This window comes from Lepisma saccharinum, chromosome 19 (genome assembly GCF_977018435.1).
Source record: "Lepisma saccharinum chromosome 19, izLepSacc3.1, whole genome shotgun sequence".
Classification (NCBI taxonomy): Eukaryota; Metazoa; Arthropoda; class Insecta; order Zygentoma; family Lepismatidae; genus Lepisma; species Lepisma saccharinum.
Window position 1 is genome coordinate 8,616,246 of NC_139247.1, and position 19,439 is coordinate 8,635,684.

The 19,439-nt window shown below is 39.0% G+C and overlaps 1 protein-coding gene across 1 annotated transcript in view; it reads right to left on the reverse strand.

Annotated features, from left to right (window-relative positions):
* Window positions 1-19,439, reverse strand: part of LOC146002783 (uncharacterized) — a 52,885-nt gene that overhangs the window by 22,623 nt on the left and 10,823 nt on the right. Inside the window, exon 3 of the mRNA XM_083140715.1 lies at window positions 1,751-1,872. Within this exon, the coding sequence (XP_082996841.1) occupies window positions 1,751-1,872 (122 nt within the window). The remainder of the gene's footprint in view (window positions 1-1,750; window positions 1,873-19,439) is intronic.

A 19,439-nucleotide genomic window follows, 5' to 3' on the forward strand; every position in this document is an offset into this window, starting at 1 on the left:
TGGAAACTGAAAGGTGATCTTCATTTCAGTATTAATGTCGACAGTAATGTAAACAAAAACAACGTGTATTTGCGACAGCACTAATGTTGCTCACAACAGCAGCATTGGAAATAATTGTCAACTATTAAATTTAAGTAATTTCAATTCTATTATAACAAACTGCATGAAGTTCATATTTTTATTGAATGGAAATAAAATAACAACTCGAAAACTTGGTGGTGATTAGTCGGAATGCTGCGGTGAGTCAGCTCAAGATGGCCAGACAACGTCTCCTTACTTCGCGCACGGTTCGGGTTAAAAAGAAACTCCAAATGCATGGAAGTAATATTTCTGGGAACCTTTGAGTGGTTATAAAAAATAATTTCATTATTTTCTCTACAACTTTGTCGCTGGAAGTTTTTACTTGGAATTACAGAACAAAGAATGGCCAGCAACAACATTTTCTAATGCACGAATATAAAAAATCTCCACATACTTTATTTGAATATTTCTTAATGCAAATATGCTTTAAAGTATTGATAAATTCTGAGCACCACCGTCACCTATGACAATTAAAAAACAGTGTCAATTTTTTTAATACTGAATGCTTCAATTTTACGGCATGTTTCAACGTTAGGAATGAAAACAATGTAAAAATTGTGTTTTCACAGAAAATTTGCGTTTTTAATTTATCTACAATTATGTAAGCAAGTTACCAGTTTTTTGTGTTCACCATCGTATTCTCTACAAAATTTCCTGCAAAACTGAAGGTACCGATTTTACTTAAGCTAAATTTGTAAATCCAGAAATTTCACAACAGCACGCTCGTATTTCCCATAAGAAAAGCATTGCTCATAAGAGGCCATTGTGTCTTCTGAACGTGAAAACGACTATAGTGCATCACTCTGGTTGGTTCTGATTTATCCCATCTTGCAGTGCTCATAGATGTTTGTTGGTTGATTTGTCTGCTGTGCCCTTTGATTTCTGTCATTTGGCAGCATTGTGGTGAACATGATACCACCGAAAAATGTCAATTGTTGCCAAAAAGGGTTTGTGCATGAACAGTGACACATTCTTGGTACATTTTTTCTAGCATTTGAAATCACGAAATAAAGCAAATTTGGCATAAAATGCAAAGTGTAGCCCATTTCACAAATGTCAACATATTTCATGATATAAAAATGAAAACATCACAAAAAATAGAACATTTCCTGTGTTTTAGGCTAAACAAGATAGAATGTACAATATGTGTGTGTGTATAACATGAATGTTTTTCAAAATTTTAAGAAGAAAAAACATGGTACATAGAATAATTCCTACAGCTACATGAAACTATGTGTAAATAGATGTTTTGCACGATTTTTCACTTCGTATCAGAACATTTTGCCTCACCGAGCAAAGTGGCCAGTTTCTGGCAAGAGATAAAAAGTACACATACCGGGAACTGTAACTTCAGTATTTGTCGCCCAAGAAGTAATGGGAAGTCATATCCTCAAAAAATAGTTTCCAATGTGTGCAATTGTCATGAACTGAAATGCTAGTTTATAGGTGCAATGAAGGTATAATTTTAGGTATATGTATTTTGCAAAGAAGTGTGCTAAAGTTAAAATGCTGATTTTGGAAAAAACAACACCAAAAAGTAATAAAAATAACACCACTTTTAAGAAAAAAGGACACCAAAAAATTAAGGTCCATAAATATAGTGTATATGATTTAGTAACTGAAAATCCATGTCCAAGTCATAACACAATCTCTGGATTCACTTACATACCTTGATGTTTCATCTTGGGGATCAGAGTTCTTTTCTAAGCTGGGATCAACAACTGCAGAACTATTTCCTTCAGACTGATCAGAAATACTGTCATCACTTGAAGTTTCACTCATCACTTTGACCTGGAATGAAGTGAAAGTCCAGCAAAATATGATTTATTGATACCATTTATTTCACTTCACATTCCTGCCACTTTTGACTAATTGTGAAAATGAACAGTAAAAAGATAAAATAGACGAAGGAACAATCACAAACGCATACAGACAACACAGAAGTCTCATAGAGGATTACACTGTCCATGGGTCCACATGCCAGAGCCTTGTTAGTCTACAAAATGCAGTACAGGATGTACTACTTGGAAGGGGGGTTGACATTCGGAAAGGGTGAGCCTTTACAAGTGTCCAGTAAAATAATCACACACGAAGGTAAAAGGTAAAGTTCTCCATGCATATATCAGTTGGGGGGTAGAGCCCAACACATTCTCAAATTTTCAGAGGTGATGTGATCAGCACCATGCTTTGGGCACCTTTACCCAACCAGGTAACCATTGATTTTAAGCTGGATGAGCTTCAGATACACTTTATACAGGGACAAGGCTGGAAAAAGTCCAACCTTAGATCACTCACCCCAGGAATCAAAGCTGGGTGGCAGTCAGATTCCCAACAGACTAGACTACTGCGACTCTATAATCGCACACAACTATTATACAATTAAAACTTACTCTGGAATTGCAAATTATTCTTGCCATATAATTCATATTACAAGATATGAGAAAACTAACTGTAGATGTTACAGTACACAATCTATGTGGGTGAATCACAGGAATTGATTTCTTACTTGCAGGGAAAGTGTGGTGGTGTCCTGTGGCCTTGAGGTGATGATAGTGGGTGTATCTGGAGTCTGTTTCTTCCCTGGAGTCCTTGTCAACTTTTAACATTAGTCAGTAGCACGATGAGTGAGCAGGAGGTACACCCGTCCATTGCACAATGCATCATTATCAAAATTTTTTACAAACGAAGGAGTAAAACCAAGTGAAATTTTGACCAGACATCGAGCACAGTTTGGTGAGTCCACCCTTTCAAAGATCCGTGTGTATGAATGGCACAACATGTTTTTGGGAGGACGGGAAACTGTGGAAAATGAAAAATATCAATGGCGGCCAAGGAAAAGCATCACTCAAGAAAACATTCAGGCTGTTCAGGACTTGATTGAAGGTGACCGTCGCTTGGCAGTCAGTGAAATTTCATCTGCAGTGGGCATAAGTTATAGTACTGCTCACACGATCATTCATGAGAACTTGGGCTACAGAAAAATCGCTTCGAGGTGTGTCCCACACCTCCTCACTGAGGAGCAGAACAAGGTTCGACTGGAAATCTCTCAAAGGGTCCTGGTACGTTATGAGAGAGAAGGGGATGAAATTTTGCACTGTCTTTTCACCTGTGATGAAACTTGGGTCCACCACTACACACAAGACTCAAAATAGGCCAGCAAGGAGTGGTGGAAAAAAGAAGAGGCTGGGCCAGGCAAGGCCAAAAGCCACGCATCAGCTGGGAAGATTCTTGCCACAGTTTTTTGGGATTTCAGAGGTGTCATTTTTATTGATTATCTTCATGAAAGAAGAACAGTAAATGCTGCTTACTATTGTCAACTCCTGGAAAGTGTTAAGGCTGCTTATCGGACCAAACAACGTGGTACACCCATCAGAAGTGTTCTACTGCTTCATGACAACGCTTGACCTCACACAGCTGGTGCAACTCGTGACAAAGTGGACGAAATTCATTGGACACCACTTGAACATCCTCCATACAGTCCAGACTTATTCCTTTTTGATTATCACTTGTTTGGACCCCTGAAAGAAGCACTCGGAGGTAAGCGTTTTCAGGATGACACAGAAGTGGAAGAGTTCATGTGCAACTGGCTGCACACACGACCGTGAACTTTCTGGGACAAAGGGATTGCCAAACTCCCTATCCGCTGGCTAAAGTGTATTTCAGTTGAAGGGAGCTATGTAGAAAAGTAATTACTTTGTTTTGTATTTGTATTTTGTTTCAATAAATTATGAAAAAAAAATCCCATTTATATTTGATTCATCCTAATATCTGATGAGAAGATATAAGCACTATAATTAAGGAATAGGGTTACCAGACGTCCGGATTTTCCCGGACATGTCCTACATTTTAGCCTTGTGTCCGGCATCCCGGAGGAATTTGAAAAATGTCATAAATGTCCTACATTTTGAGCGTCACATAATAAAATTAGGGAAATACGTGTTTCAGTTTAACAAAGAGAAATCATGCAAGTTACATGTTTATGGACTGCACTCTCAAACTCAATAGTGGCATTTATTTTGATTCAGTCATTGCTGAAAAATAAAATAAAATATTGTCCTGCTAGAGGACAAACGGAAAAACGGAAGCATTTAATGAACAAAAGTTTTGGGGCCGCATTCTGATGATGCGACCGTTCAATGCCTGAGGGTAATTTCTTGCCTTGGGGTTTATACTGATGAAACAATGTGTTTCCCATTCTTATTCATTATCTTGATTGTAAAGCAGGGGTTTAGAGAACAAAGTTATTTAGGGTGTCTACTAGTCAAGAAAGTCGTGAAAATCAAGAAAAAATAAAGAAAGTAGGTCAAGAAGTCAATAAAAAGTCAAGAAATTATACTTGTGGTCAAGAATGTTTGCTATCGCAATGACTGATTAGTGGATTTAGTTTAATTTACTTAACTTTTCTGCCCCTTTGGCTAGTAGCGAAGATGAGGATGAATGGCCATAAGATAAGATGGATGAAGAAACAATCACAAACATATAGGGAGGAGAACACGAGCCCCACATAAGATTATACTGGCTGTGAATCCAAACGCCAGAGCCTCGCTAGTCTGCAAAATGCAGTCCAGCATGCATTAATAGATATAGATCTAAATCTCTTGTTGTATACTGCTGCAGTTTATATTTTAACCGGCCTTTTGGTAGGATTTTCTTATTAAATATTATTTTCTTAATTGCTAATTTCAAACATAACCTTTATCTATTCAACCCCTACTTAGGTAAACAAAAAATAAAAATAAATGTATCTTCTTATTAAATATTATTTTCTTAATTGCTAATTTCAAACATAACCTTTATTTATTCGACCCCTACTTAGGTAAACAAAAACAAAAAATAAATGAATTTTGGATTTGTTATTTTGTTAGACACTCTGTTATTCAACTAAAAAGTACCCAAGATGAAACTTCTGGAACTATTTCTATGGTAATTGCTGAATATTTGTTTGCCATTACAGGTCATAATGCAAAGGTTGAGAGACTACGTTTATTACCATCAGCACAACGGACTCACGAGAGATATTTTTTTTCATAAAGTCTGTAAGAATTTTGGTACTGGCACATAAAATATATAAGAGTTTGACTGTTCAGTCTCTCATAAATATATTTTGACTGAAATTTTGGGAATTATTGGCTCCTCTGAGAAGTACCGTTAAAACAGGTGCATTGTTTAGTATAATTAGAAGTTTGGAAATTTTGAATTAAAGAATTCATTAAGAAATATTTTTTTTTACTGAAAAGTGTCAATTTTAAATTACTCTCTAACGTGTTCTATAGAAATATGTATTATTTATTGTGAATGTTTTGTGTCCTACATTTTGACTCAATGTCCTACATTTTGGAACATAATGTCCTACATTTTGGAACATAATGTCCTACATTTCCCTCATAGCGATATGGTAACCCTATTAAGGAAGAATATTATTGTCTTCATGATGGATGTGGTGAACACAGTTTAAGTATTACATATGTGAAGACTCATGTTTCCACGTTGCACAATTGGATATTTTTTATTCTGATTAGTTTTGAAGGATCACTGCCTTCAAAATTAATCAGAAAAAAACCTATCTAATTGTGCAATGTGGAAACACGAGTTTTCACAAATGTAATTGTTATATGTCTTGTAATTTCCTGAACTTTCAGCTATGATGTGAAAAGTATATTTCGGTTATAGCAAGACAGCAATACAAATTATGAATGGTAACACAATCAAGCCTTACAAAAACACTAAAACCACTGTCAAGTTAGTTTTATTTGTGTGTATAGCATTCCTTTACATAAAGAAAACCCAATAAAACTGCCTTGTTCAGCAGCTTTAGTGTTTTTGTAAATTCATTAAATGTAAAAAAGAAAGTTGTTGTGCTTATACATTTTCATCAAACAAAAGACAACTTGCAACAAGATCTAAGGATAGTGCTGTATTTGTAATTTGTTCAACAAATAAATTCCTATTATGATGCATTTAAATTTTTTTGTGATGGTAACACGAAATATGAGATGGCACTTTGTTTGTGTTTTTTTTTAAATTTCTGACAAGCATGATGCACATTTTCTTGTCATGTTTTGGCACAAAATGATGCAAATAAAGTGCAAAATAGAAAATAAAATCACAAACATGAAATTCAATGTATCCTTACCATCACAGCACTTTCTACAGTCTCAATTACCTCATGAACTAAGCAACAACCAAAAACACTGACTAATACTAATTTGGGACAGGGAAATTTACTTCTCAAGACAGGAATACATTAGATATATGAATCTAAATATATTTTACAATGAAAGTTGATTATGTTGCTACAATACGTAGTAAGACACCAGTGTATGTATCACCTGTTGCGCTCTGAGAGATTCGACAAATAGCATGCCGGGAAGATCTACCAACACAAAGTGAAATGGTCAGGAGGGTGAAAATGGCTTCTATGACTGAGAACACGGCCATCCATAACCATGTCAGCTTCAGCGTTCGTAAGGCTCATGTGCACCACATCCTCCCAATCCTGCCTACTTTTCAGTCATCCATTAAGACACCCATCTTCTGTTCAGACATCCCTCGTTTGTAAAGGGAGGACATTCAACAGATGTTCACTCACATAGACAAGGATCACCATAGCACCCAAACACCCTTCCACTTTTATTGGAGGATGGAGAGGGGAAACAGAGATGCATGTTATTTCATTCCACGATATTGATTGACTAAATTGTCATTTTAAGACCACTTTATGCACACATAGCCTAATCGGGACTGGACCTACAGTTTGAAGTAGGATGCAAAATACTATGAGCCTCTACTGGGTATCGAACCCAGTACCCTTATAGTACGGCGGATGTGTGTAAAATCAAGCATTTTAGTGATAAAAGCATGAAACTTGGAATGTGGTTTAATATCCGTTTTAATACAATTTTAAAGTTTGGAGGCATTTAAAATACCCCATTGGTCAGCAATGGTAGACGTTTTCAAAATGGCGGCCGATTTATTACTATATCTTTTGATACAAGCTGTGTAAATGAACTTTTATTGGTCCTGTTTGAAGATTTATCTCTGTTAGTGGTCAAAGGAAAGGAAAACTTTTCAATAAGGCCTACGAAAGCACTCTAAATGCGTGTTAGTGACGAAAAATAATTGTTAATTATCAGCACTCACGGTTACTAATTACCATATCTCCCAGATATGGATATATGGGTTGTATAAATTCCAGGGACCAAAACACAAAGACTGAACCAATGTGTGGAGATATGTGCTGAATTATGCATTTTTGTGATAAGAGCAGGATTAGGAATTACAAATCAAACGTTTTGAAGATTGGTGGCACTGAAAATATCCCAGAAGAGGGGGGGAGAGAAGGTGTATTTTCAAAATTGCTGTCATTGCGATCCTCAATACATCTTATGAGCTACATTTTGATACTATCGTCACGGAAAATAATGCAGAAGACGGTATAAAAGTAATTATTACATTATAACAAAGACACCTGATAACAGGCAAATTGTCTAAATTGCAGGGGCGATTCCTGAACATTAATTCGCTATGAATTGCCTGGGTCATATCTGCATAGTTGAAATTTTAACAATATATAAAATGTTCATTTAAGCTACTTCCATCGAGGATATTTCAGCGAATGACCCTATAGAAATATTAATGTTATAATCAAACAGCAGTGTGAAATCTGCAGATTCTTGTCTTGAAGCCATCAATAACTAATAATGCTTTTATAGTATCACAATGAGAATAATAGATGGTACCACCAAATCTACTGCCTGGTGAGCTATAAAGTAATAGCATTAATTACATCTGCTTTGAATCATGTTGAAATCGAAGTTATTATATTTGCTTAACGTTTTAATTATTGTACCTATCAAAGAGAAAATGACTACAAACTTTGACAGAGCCCACACAATGTGCACAACATACTCTTTGCATACTTCTGAAATGTATATTTTCCATTTTGCTGGTTTTATGTCGAAGGAGAAGCCTAATCCATACATAGATTTGGTAGTCAAACAAACGAAGAAGTGCAGTGTAAGAGACTGCACCTTACACTATACGGAACAGAACATTAAAAATGACGCAGAGTGTAAATACTTGTATATTGAATTGTTAAACTCTAGCTCAAGTGGCTAGCCGCAGAGCATAGTACTCATTCATTAAACTTGTGAAGAGAACACTTCATGCACATCAAGTCACAGCTTCCGCATGCAACTTCAGCACAAAGCCTATGACTTACACAGGCAAAATCAACAACAATGAAGATCCCAAGACCTTAGAACTTGGAGTGAAAAAGAAGAGAGGAGAGCTTCCACTTTGCTTTTTGGGAGATCCTCCTGCAATTAGAGTTAGGCGTTCTCGCCTGGGATCGATCTGCCCACAAAAGCAACTTTCCTCTCTACGTGGAGTCTTTGGTTAACTTGTGGATATTTCTTACCTTCTATCACTATAATTAATCCATGCTGTCACAGTGCACGTACGAGATAGATGAGCTTAAAAGAACAGAATCCAACAGTATTTGATGATGGTGGGATCACAAGCTAAGGAACCTGCACAGTACCGTGTGTATCGTACTCATGCGTGTAGAGGGAGGGGCAGAGAGGAGCAGGTTTGCCCGTAGGCCAAGCTGAAGGGATGGAGGGGAATATGTGCGAAGGCTTCTGGCAGAAAGATATTTTGTTTGTGGTCACTTTATGAAGGAAAATTTTCATTGCAAGAAACCTAGATGCTTCTCTTGACAAGGCTCATGAGTTAAGGGGACTTGAGCAGCGAAAGCATTGACAGGGAACCCAGCTCAACTAACGGGTCATTGAGAATGATTGCCGGGATTTTAAACTGTTATTACAAAAGAAGTATTTAATGGATATGCACGTGTGGCTCTTCAAATGATCAGCAAAGTTTAAAGTTTTAGACTTACCATAGTACACTTCAATATGGGCGCCATTTGTAGCTCTGGTGATGCCTAGACGGTATTCAATCCTCTGCCATGTCTTCTGAATCGTGTCCAGAGTTACAGTCGCAATTGCTGCAGCAACCCTCTCTTTAAGGTTCTCCCGCACATGCATCGTTTTAAGCCACAAGGTCGCACGAAACTTTAAACTTTTCTGAACATTTTAAGATGCCACATGTGTATATCCACTAAATACACTTTTATAATAACAGTTTAAAATCCCGGCAATCATTCTCGATGACCCTGTACTTCTACTCTGTCTCAAGAGTCTGTGGAGCAAGCAAACAAAAACTAGTAACTGCGGAAGTAGTGACTTGAGAGGGTTCGACCAATGAACTCGTGAGAGGGCAGTTTGCAGAAAAGTAAGCACTGCTTATGTCACCCACTTGATTTCGCCCATTCTCTACCATTATGCACTACATTAATCCCCAGACTCCCTCGACGTAGTATAGGATGGTTACTGGACTAGAAAGAACACAGGTCATCGAATAATTCCTCGCTGCAATCAAGGCATCTGAACTGAACAATCCGAGAAGAATCTGCACCACCCAAATAATTCCAGAAAACAAGCATCTTTCTGAAGCATGTCATATCCTAAGGGTCGCCTACAAGAGAACTTGGAAACATGTTCTCCGATAGCGGCACCGATAAATCATTTTAGAAACATGAATAGTGACAGATACAGTAATTGCTCAGTCTACAAGAGTCATCCAGGAAGTTAGATGGAATAAATGCAGTAATTTCTTTGAAGAGCCTCTAATTTGTGGAATAGTGCTGTTCAATAGATTACTTAAGGGCATGCAAGACAGTCTCCGTCAAGCTTTTCCATACGAGTCAGTGTTGCCAACTTAGCTCTCTTGGAGCCAGATCTGGCTCTTTCGTGTACTTGTTTGCCTGTGAACTGGGGTGCCCGCCCCCGTTCCTCACTATGATACCATTACTGGTTCCGGCTCACATAGACCAACTATGGCCATGATTATACATGATTTGCACGTGACGTGATATTGTTATATTGGCTGTGTCGCCCCATCCCCTCCTATATCCCCAGCAATTTATTTTATAGCGCCGCGTTGACGTGAAATTGGCATAATATTGTTATCAAGGAATCCTTTATTTTCGATTGATTGATTGATTTGGTGTTTTAAGTCCACTTTATGAACAGAAAGGCTAATCGGGACTGGACCTAAGTTTAAAGTGGAATCCGAACCACTATGTGCCTCCACCGGGTATCGAACCTGGGACCCCTTGATTACAAGGCGAAGATGCAACCACTGCACAACCACTGCACCATCGGGGAAGCCCCTTTATTTTCGATTTTGAACAACCTTGAGATGGGTGATGCTGCCGGATCTAAATGGTGAAAACTAAGAATAAATTGTCATCAATTTAGAGTTAACGGTAATAGCAGCACTACACCCCTTTGACAACTAACATTACTCTTGGAAGCACTTTTAGGCCAGTCAATAAGGGAGTCCAATAAAGAAAAAAATTAGGGAAAGCTGGAACAAATTTTATTATGTTCCTAAAAGGGTTCTTAACAACATATTAATTTTGCACCCCTGTACCGGATTTGGCCGCCATCTTTGAAAAATGGCACCTAAAAACAGTTTTTTGCAAATATCTCGATTGGAAAGCACTTATGTGCATTTCTCCTCTAGGATGCTTCGTTTGGGGCTAGATAAGCGAGAAAGTTTAGGTTATTTTCCCACCCCATTTTGCAAGCCCAGAACTGAAGGAAGCACCTGTTACATGATGTTTTGCAGTATATCTCTTCTATCAAACTGCACTTATTACATTTGTTCTTTCTTTAAGAATGTCATTCATGGTTCAATTGCTTTTATCATTGCATGCAGTACTTTATAGGAAATAGTTTAGTGTGTACAAAGGTAAAGAAAGATAAAATGCTCACCTGTGCATTGCACCATGCCAGTTTAGTGTGTGCGGGAGATAACAGGAGATAATATGTTTGGTTGGAAAGTCAAAGTATCTCCAAAGGAATATGTTGACTTTGTTTTGGTCTCTGATCTGGTTAGATATGACGACTGAGCCGTGATGTGCCCCATGAAGAGTTGTGCGGGATGGCAGAGAAGTGACTGACTCAATGCTAACCAAGTGGATTTTCGTCATGCCTACTACATAGTTCACAGATAAAATAGATGGGCTGCATGTTGATGTACAAAAATATCTTATATCAAGGGATAAGCAAAGGCTTCCTGTTATTTTGTCAGTGATTCTCTCTCACCCACCATTTCCTGGTTTTGATGGTATAAAGTCAATAATTACAGGAATAACACGAAACAAGAAAACCAATCCTTTGGCTGCTCATGATGTTAGAATGTCTTCAATGTTTAGTATTTGGCAAATGTCAAGTTTGAATCAAATAAGAGATATAATAACTGGATCAGTCACTTCTGAAGTGAAAATCAGAGATGTATATATAATAATATTTTACTAAAGACCTATTCAGAGTACAAACTGTCCCATACCCATTGTAGCTGATGAGGTAGGGATGTGGAAAACCAAAAAGCCTTCTCTTTATGACCCTCTTTGAACCACTCTCTGAAAGTTTCACAGATGGTATCAACACAAGGAAGCTGCACCACTAGAGTTTCTTTGCATTATATTCTGTGAACTCCTTCAAGGTTCCACAAGGGGCCTTGTAGCTGTAGAAAAATGGGCTCAAGTGTTCAGTGATCTCTGAACATTGCAAAGATTTACCTGTTCAAAACCTGACACTGTTCTATACTCTGTCCGGGGAATATCTGGAGCAAGGCCGCGTGCATTATAGTAGAGAAGGGGATAAAGCGAGTGAGCAGTGCGAAGCACTACAAGCTCCTGTAAACGGCTAGTAGCTACAGTAGTTTTTTCCCCAGCATGCAATTCTGTTTCGTCTCACGCAGAGGTTTGGACTTGGGGGGTGTGTAGTTAGGGCACCACACTTTCTTGAGCACGACCGAAGGTGGGGGTGATGTGATCAATACCATGCCATGCTGCCATTACCTCCAGTTTCCTCCAGATACCCACTTTATACGACGCTGTGTGGGTGCTGGAGCCGCTTGAACAGATGGAAAAAAATCTCTGCTCTTCCCCACTGGGGATCGAACCCAGGTCTCTCATGTGGTGGTCAGATGTCCTAACAACTTTTTTTTCTCAAGGAATACTCCTATGCGGTAGTATTTCCCATCATTCACTGTTGAAGATTGTAAATACTAGTGCCTTCCGCTCCTCATTTGTTTTTATTTTACTCCCGCTGGGAGCTTCTGGCAAGAACGCTGAATGCTGAGAGCGTGTGATTCGAACAACGGCATGGTGCATGTCGGCTGGCTGCAGCGGGAGAACATTTCAGCTAGCCTATCGGATGTGGGCCTTTTTGTATTATTTCAGTGTGCAAACGCATTTAATTATTATATAGTACCAAGTGAATTAAAGGACTTATATCATATACGAATTTGTTGCTATATCCGTTGATCCAGCCCTATGGTAAGATAAACAATATGGCGTCATACTCAGAGATGCTAGTTTTCTTTCATGTTGATACGTGGAAGGTATCTTCAAACATTTTTGGTCCTCCGCATTCCGGATGTAGTGACAGTTTGTTTCGTGCAGGTCAGTGATAATCAGTTGTGACAGTGCTAATTGTGACAGTTTTACAGAACAAACAGTGTTTTTGGTTTGCACGCATACATGTTTTCCGCGCTTTCGTAACGAACATTGTTTGAACGCATTTTGCAGTGACCTTGAACTCGGTTGCGATTACAGTAGCATTAATCGTCACGGTACGGTGGAATCAGCTGTTTTCAGGAACTCTTGTTTCGTCGTAGGATGATGCATTCTCTGTTTCTTCACGACCGTCGTGGGAGGAGGGATTGACTTTCTACGCGAGCATCAAAGAAGCCAATCGGTGAGTAAGTCTGGTTCATTTTACATTTCCTTCCTTGTATTTTCCTTACCTTGCAACCATGGCCGACATTCAGCGTCTTATCAAAGAGAGAAATGCATGCAAGCGCAAACTCAAACGTATAGCTTCGTATGTTGATACTTACGATGAAGCATCAAGCAACATTCTAACAATCAAGACTCGCTTGGAGCATTTAAACGAGGTTTGGCTAAAATTAGAGGAAGTTCAAGACAGCATTGAACTACAATCAGTCGAAGGTGAACATGACGCGGCAAGAGAAGAAATTGAACGTATGTACTTTGATTTGAAAACAAGAATGCAAACTTTGATTGACAAGCATGTCACAAGGCCAGTTTCCCCTGAAACTAAACAATCTGTATCACGAGGAAGTACGCAGGTGAAACTTCCGGCAATTGCATTACCACATTTTAGCGGTAATTACACGCAGTGGGTGTCTTTCAAGGACACGTTCGTGTCGCTGATACACAACAATGTAGATATTTCAAATGTTCAGAAGTTTCAGTATTTGCGCGTATCGTTGAAAGGCGAGGCCTTACATCTAATTCAAAATTTGCCAATGACAGAAGCAAATTACGCTATTGCTTGGGAGCAACTCAATGAGCGATACGACAATAAAAGGTTGATAGCGGTGTCACATGTAAATGATATTTTACATATCAATCCAGTTGTAAAGGAGAATTGTCAGGAACTTCGTGCATTTACAAACACTGCAGTTAGCTCTATTTCAGCGCTCAAAATGATAGCTGAAGATACGTCGTTAACTGATATAATTTTAGTTCAGCATTTTGTTTCAAATCTCGATCCTGCAACGAGAAGAGCATTTGAACTAGAAAGTAATGATACTGAATTTAGCACATTAGATCAGCTCTTTAGTTTTCTAGAGCACAGATGCCAGGCTCTTGAAAAGATTAATCCAGTTACGAGTGAAGGTAACAAGATAGCAACAAAATCATCTACAAATATGCACAAACAGTACAGTGCTAAATGTCAACAATCTTCGAAGTCATATGTTACAACAGATTCTTCATTGTGCATGTTTTGTAAAGCAAACAAACATCGCTTATTTTCGTGTGAAGCCTTTAAGAAAGCTTCTATTTCACAAAAGTATAAATTTTTACGTGAGAATCGCGTATGCTTTAACTGTCTTAGCAGCAACAATCACGTTTCGGCACAGTGTAAATATGGAGTGTGCAAGCGATGTAAACAGAAGCATAGTACTTTACTTCATGTAGATGAAGGTACATCCAATGTAAACCGGCAACGAGAAATATCTGGGGGTCACGTGAACACATCGATGTTAAACAATACAAGCGATTCTTCACAGCATTCAGATCAAGCATCTCAGGTTTCTTATTGTTCAATTAAGCAGAAAAGTACTTCACAGGTGTTACTTGCTACGGCAATTGTTCAAGTACAAGATATAGCGGGCAATTGGGTCAATTGTCGTGCTCTCTTGGACGCGGCGAGTCAGAATAATTTCATTGTTGAAGACGTTGTTCAAAGTAATCGTCTTAGAAAGGTAAAGCATCGAGTTCCCATTCAGGGAATCAACAATTCGTCAGCTGAATCGAGTCATTCAGTAGAGATCCGTCTGAGATCTAATAATAGCAATTTTACGACAAGTATTTCGTGCTCAGTGTTGCCAACCATTACAGGACTAATGCCTTCAGAAAAGTTTGATGCATCTGAATTGAACATTCCAACAGATATTCGTTTAGCAGACCCAAACTTTTGTTCGCCGGGCAAAATACAGATTCTGCTTGGTGCAGAGGTTTTCTTTACCGTTATGAAGCCTGAAAAGAGAACAAAACCAGGAAATTTCCCCATTCTTCAAGACACAGAGTTTGGATGGATTATTGCAGGGAAGATTCCAGCAACATCTTCTAGCAACAGTATTACTAGGTCATTTTTCACGAGAAAGGAAGATTCTCTCAGCTCGCAGCTCCAACAGTTCTGGATCATAGAGGAGATCCACACGAAACTGCAATCACCAGAAGAAATTGCTTGCGAGCAACATTTTCAGCGAAATGTGACACGAGATGAAAGTGGCCGTTATACGGTCAGGCTGCCATTATGTAAGGATCGTTCAGTGTTAGGTGACTCCTCGCACTCTGCATTAACTCGATTTCACCAATTAGAAACGAGGCTTCAACGTCAACCACAATTAAAGGCTGATTATACAGAATTTATGCAAGAATATTACCAGTTGGGACACATGGAATCCATAGGGAATTTAAATGATGTACAAACAAATGACTGCACAAAATTTTTCATTCCGCATCATTGTGTTTTCAAGGATTCCAGTACAACGAAAATACGTGTTGTTTTTGATGGGAGTTCGCCATCAACAAGCGGTGAATCAATAAATAGCATACAAATGGCTGGACCTACCATACAGGAGGATTTATTTTCAATTGTTCTAAGATTTCGAACTCACAAGGTGGCATTGGTTTCTGATGTAACAAAGATGTATAGAATGATAAACATACATCCAGATGATAGGCCACTGCAATGCATTCTGTGGAGAAACTCTCCTCAGGAACTCATAACAGCATTTCAATTGAATACGGTCTCGTATGGGCTTACATCAAGTGCCTTTTTAGCAACCAGATGTCTGAAGCAGTTAGCCGAAGATGAAGCAGTTAACTTCCCACACGCATGTCAAGTGTTGCAGCGTGATTTCTATGTTGATGATTACGTTGGAGGAAGCAGTAGCGTGCAAGGTGCGTTACAACTTTATCAAGATCTTTCAGAACTTCTGAAAAGAGGAGGATTCATCTTACGAAAGTGGTGCTCCAACAGTACTGAAGTACTCAACGCTATTCCAGAATCACTGAGAGAGACTCAAAATCTAATTCATTTTCATACCGAAGGTGTTAAAACTCTAGGAATTTCATGGAATCCCTCGGCAGACACTTTCATGATTAACATTGGAGCCAAGTCTGTCAACATGATGTCACACAAATCAACCAAACGTCAAGTAGCCAGTGTTATTGCCCAGATTTTTGATCCAATTGGACTACTTTCACCAGTAACTGTAATGTATAAGTATTTTTTACAACAGTTGTGGCTTCACAACATAAACTGGGATGATCCACTTCCAGAAAGCCTGCAAGTTGAATGGGTTCATCTTCATTCTCAGCTACCAGTCATCAGTGAAATGCAAATACCACGTTTCATCCTAACACCTGGTTGTGTCAAGAATATACAAATCCATGGCTTTTCCGATGCATCGGAGAAAAATTATGGCAGTTGCTTGTATGTTCGTTCAGCAAACGAAGAAGGTTACGCCGAAGTTCACTTACTGTGCTCAAAATCACGGGTCGCCCCGATCAAGAAAACCACTCTTCCTAGATTGGAACTGTGCGCTTCAGTCTTATTGGCCAAATTACTCAACAAGACTCTCCCAATTTTGAGACTTAATATTGACAATGTTTATTTGTGGACAGATTCACAAATAGTTCTAGCATGGCTCAAATCGCCAGCAAGCAGATGGAAGCCTTTTGTGTCCAACAGAGTAGCGCAAATTCAAGAATTTACTCAAACTTATCAATGGAGACATGTTTCGTCCAAGGATAATCCAGCGGATTTAATCTCCCGTGGAGTTAAACCTCAAGATATTCATCATCATTCGCTATGGTTTCATGGTCCAGCTTGGTTGCAAGAAGATGAAACGTGCTGGCCATCATCATCATCTGACACAAGTCTTAACAACAAACATGTTCCTGAACAACGAAAGCTTCCTGTAACCACACTGGTGTCTCATCTGCAATCAGAGGCAATAATAAACGATTTTTCTACATTTTTCAAATTGTTAAGGATTGTAGCGCTCTGTAAAAGATTCATTCGCAATTGTAAAAATGCAAGTAACAAACAATGCGATCCACTTACTTCAATTGACATTGAAGATGCCACTCAAACGTGCGTCGTTATGACACAAATTTCGTTCTTTCATCGAGAGATAAATGATCTCACTGCCAAAGGGCAAGTATCCAACAAAAGTATCCTTAAAGACTTACACCCCTTTCTGGATAATCAGGGAATTCTTCGTGTCGGAGGTAGGCTAGAAAATAGCAACTTGGAATTCAGCAGCAAGCATCAAATCATTTTGCATCCAAAAAGTCACTTCGCCCGTCTACTAATTGCATCAGAGCATGAGCGATTGATGCACGCAGCACCCCAATTGTTAATCTCATCCATTCGAGAAAGGTATTGGATACCTAGAATACGACAAGTTATTAAGCAAATCATTCATCAGTGTTTAACTTGTTATCGTTTGAAGGCATCCGCAGCACATCAGCTAATGGGACAGCTCCCATCCATCAGAGTTACACCTAGCAAGGCATTTAATCATGTGGGCATAGACTATGCCGGACCATACGTCATCAAAGTAGGGTCAATCAGGAGTAAAATCACAAAGAAATGCTACATAGCTCTTTTTACGTGCCTAGCCACGAGAGCAATACATCTTGAACTAGTAACAGACCTTACTTCTGAAGCTTTCATAGCAGCATTGCGACGCTTTACAGCAAGGCGAGGCAAGTGTTCCACCATTATCAGCGATAATGCCACAACATTTCAAGGAGCGAAGAACGAACTTCAGAAACTTCAATTGCTATTTCAATCGCAAAGATTCAGTGAAGACATTCAAAGGTATGCAGCACAAGAAAACTTTCAGTGGAAAAATTCACCCCCACGTAGCCCAACATTCGGTGGTGTCTGGGAAAGCGCCATAAAATCTATGAAGTACCATCTTCGCAGAGTCGCCAAGAATGCTGTACTGACATACGAAGAGCTGTCAACTCTTTTGTGCCAAATCGAAGCTTGCTTAAACTCTCGACCTCTTACATCCTTACCTGACTCTCATGAAGAATTTAATTACCTCACTCCAGGCCACTTTCTTATTGGTGGTCCACTAACTTCCTTTCCTCAACCAGACTTAACTGATCTCAAGGAAAATAGACTTTCCAGGTGGCAACGAGTTCAACAGTTTCAACAAAGGATTTGGAGAAACTGGTCCCGAGATTATCTTCATGGTATGCAACAGCGTCAGAAGTGGACAACCACGCAGCCCAACCTGCAACCAGGACTACTTGTGCTTCTGAAAGAAGACAACCTACCCCCATTATCCTGGAAAATGGGCATTATAGAAGAAGTGTTTCCAGGGAAAGACAATTTAGTTCGTGTAGCCGTGGTTCGCACCAAGGATGGAGTGTACCGCAGGGCTCTAAGTAAGATTGTGCCTCTTCCAGATGGGAAGATCAATTAAACTTCCATGATTTAGTTTGGATGCTGTGCATTCCAACGGGGGGGAGAATGTTGAAGATTGTAAATACTAGTGCCTTCCGCTCCTCATTTGTTTTTATTTTACTCCCGCTGGGAGCTTCTGGCAAGAACGCTGAATGCTGAGAGCGTGTGATTCGAACAACGGCATGGTGCATGTCGGCTGGCTGCAGCGGGAGAACATTTCAGCTAGCCTATCGGATGTGGGCCTTTTTGTATTATTTCAGTGTGCAAACGCATTTAATTATTATATAGTACCAAGTGAATTAAAGGACTTATATCATATACGAATTTGTTGCTATATCCGTTGATCCAGCCCTATGGTAAGATAAACAATATGGCGTCATACTCAGAGATGCTAGTTTTCTTTCATGTTGATACGTGGAAGGTATCTTCAAACATTCACAATTTTCTCAACTTTCACACATATCACTTTTTACTAATATTCTGGGTTTTTCTCATTAAGGATATACACAAGTATCCATGTCCTAGCCGGGATCCCTGGCATTGCAGCCTGCTGTGAAAACAATTCCACCACGGAGGTCAGCAGGACTGAGCTACCGTGGCTCATACATTTAGAATAGGTATTATAATAAGAAATAAGCCTGCAAGTTACCTTGTGAGAAAGTTTCCTTGTCTTTCGCCCTTGCAAAATGGAGTGGAGAAAAATAAGTGAAATTACTCGCTCCTAACAGTGCTTCTTAGAACAAAAATGCACATAACTTTCCTTATAGAGAATTTTATGTAGATTATTTTTCATCATAACCTCTTTTGCTGTAAAGTGCTTTCCAAGTGAGATATTTGCAAAAAAACTGATTTTGGGCGCCATTCTTCAAAGATGGCGGCCAAATCCGGGGTGGTACAGGGGTGCAAAATTAATATGTTGTTAAGAACCCTTTTAGGAAGATAATAAAATTTGTTCCAGCTTTCCTTAATTTTTTTCCTTATTGGACCCCAAAACCATCCCTTGTTGACTGGCCTATTTATAAATCTAGCTCCTTGAAAATTCAGTTTCAACTCCATTTAAGGTGAAATTTAGCTCTTTTATGTGCACTAGGTTTGGCAACACTGCCAGGAGGCAGGGAGAAATGCATTGGGCATGTGGGAGTATTTTTTGATTTGTTATCTTGGGAATATCTAACTTCTGATGGAATCGAAAATGATATCAATGGGAAGAGGGCAGTTTGAAGAAGTGATTGCCCAGCAGAAAAGTTGAAACTCCTA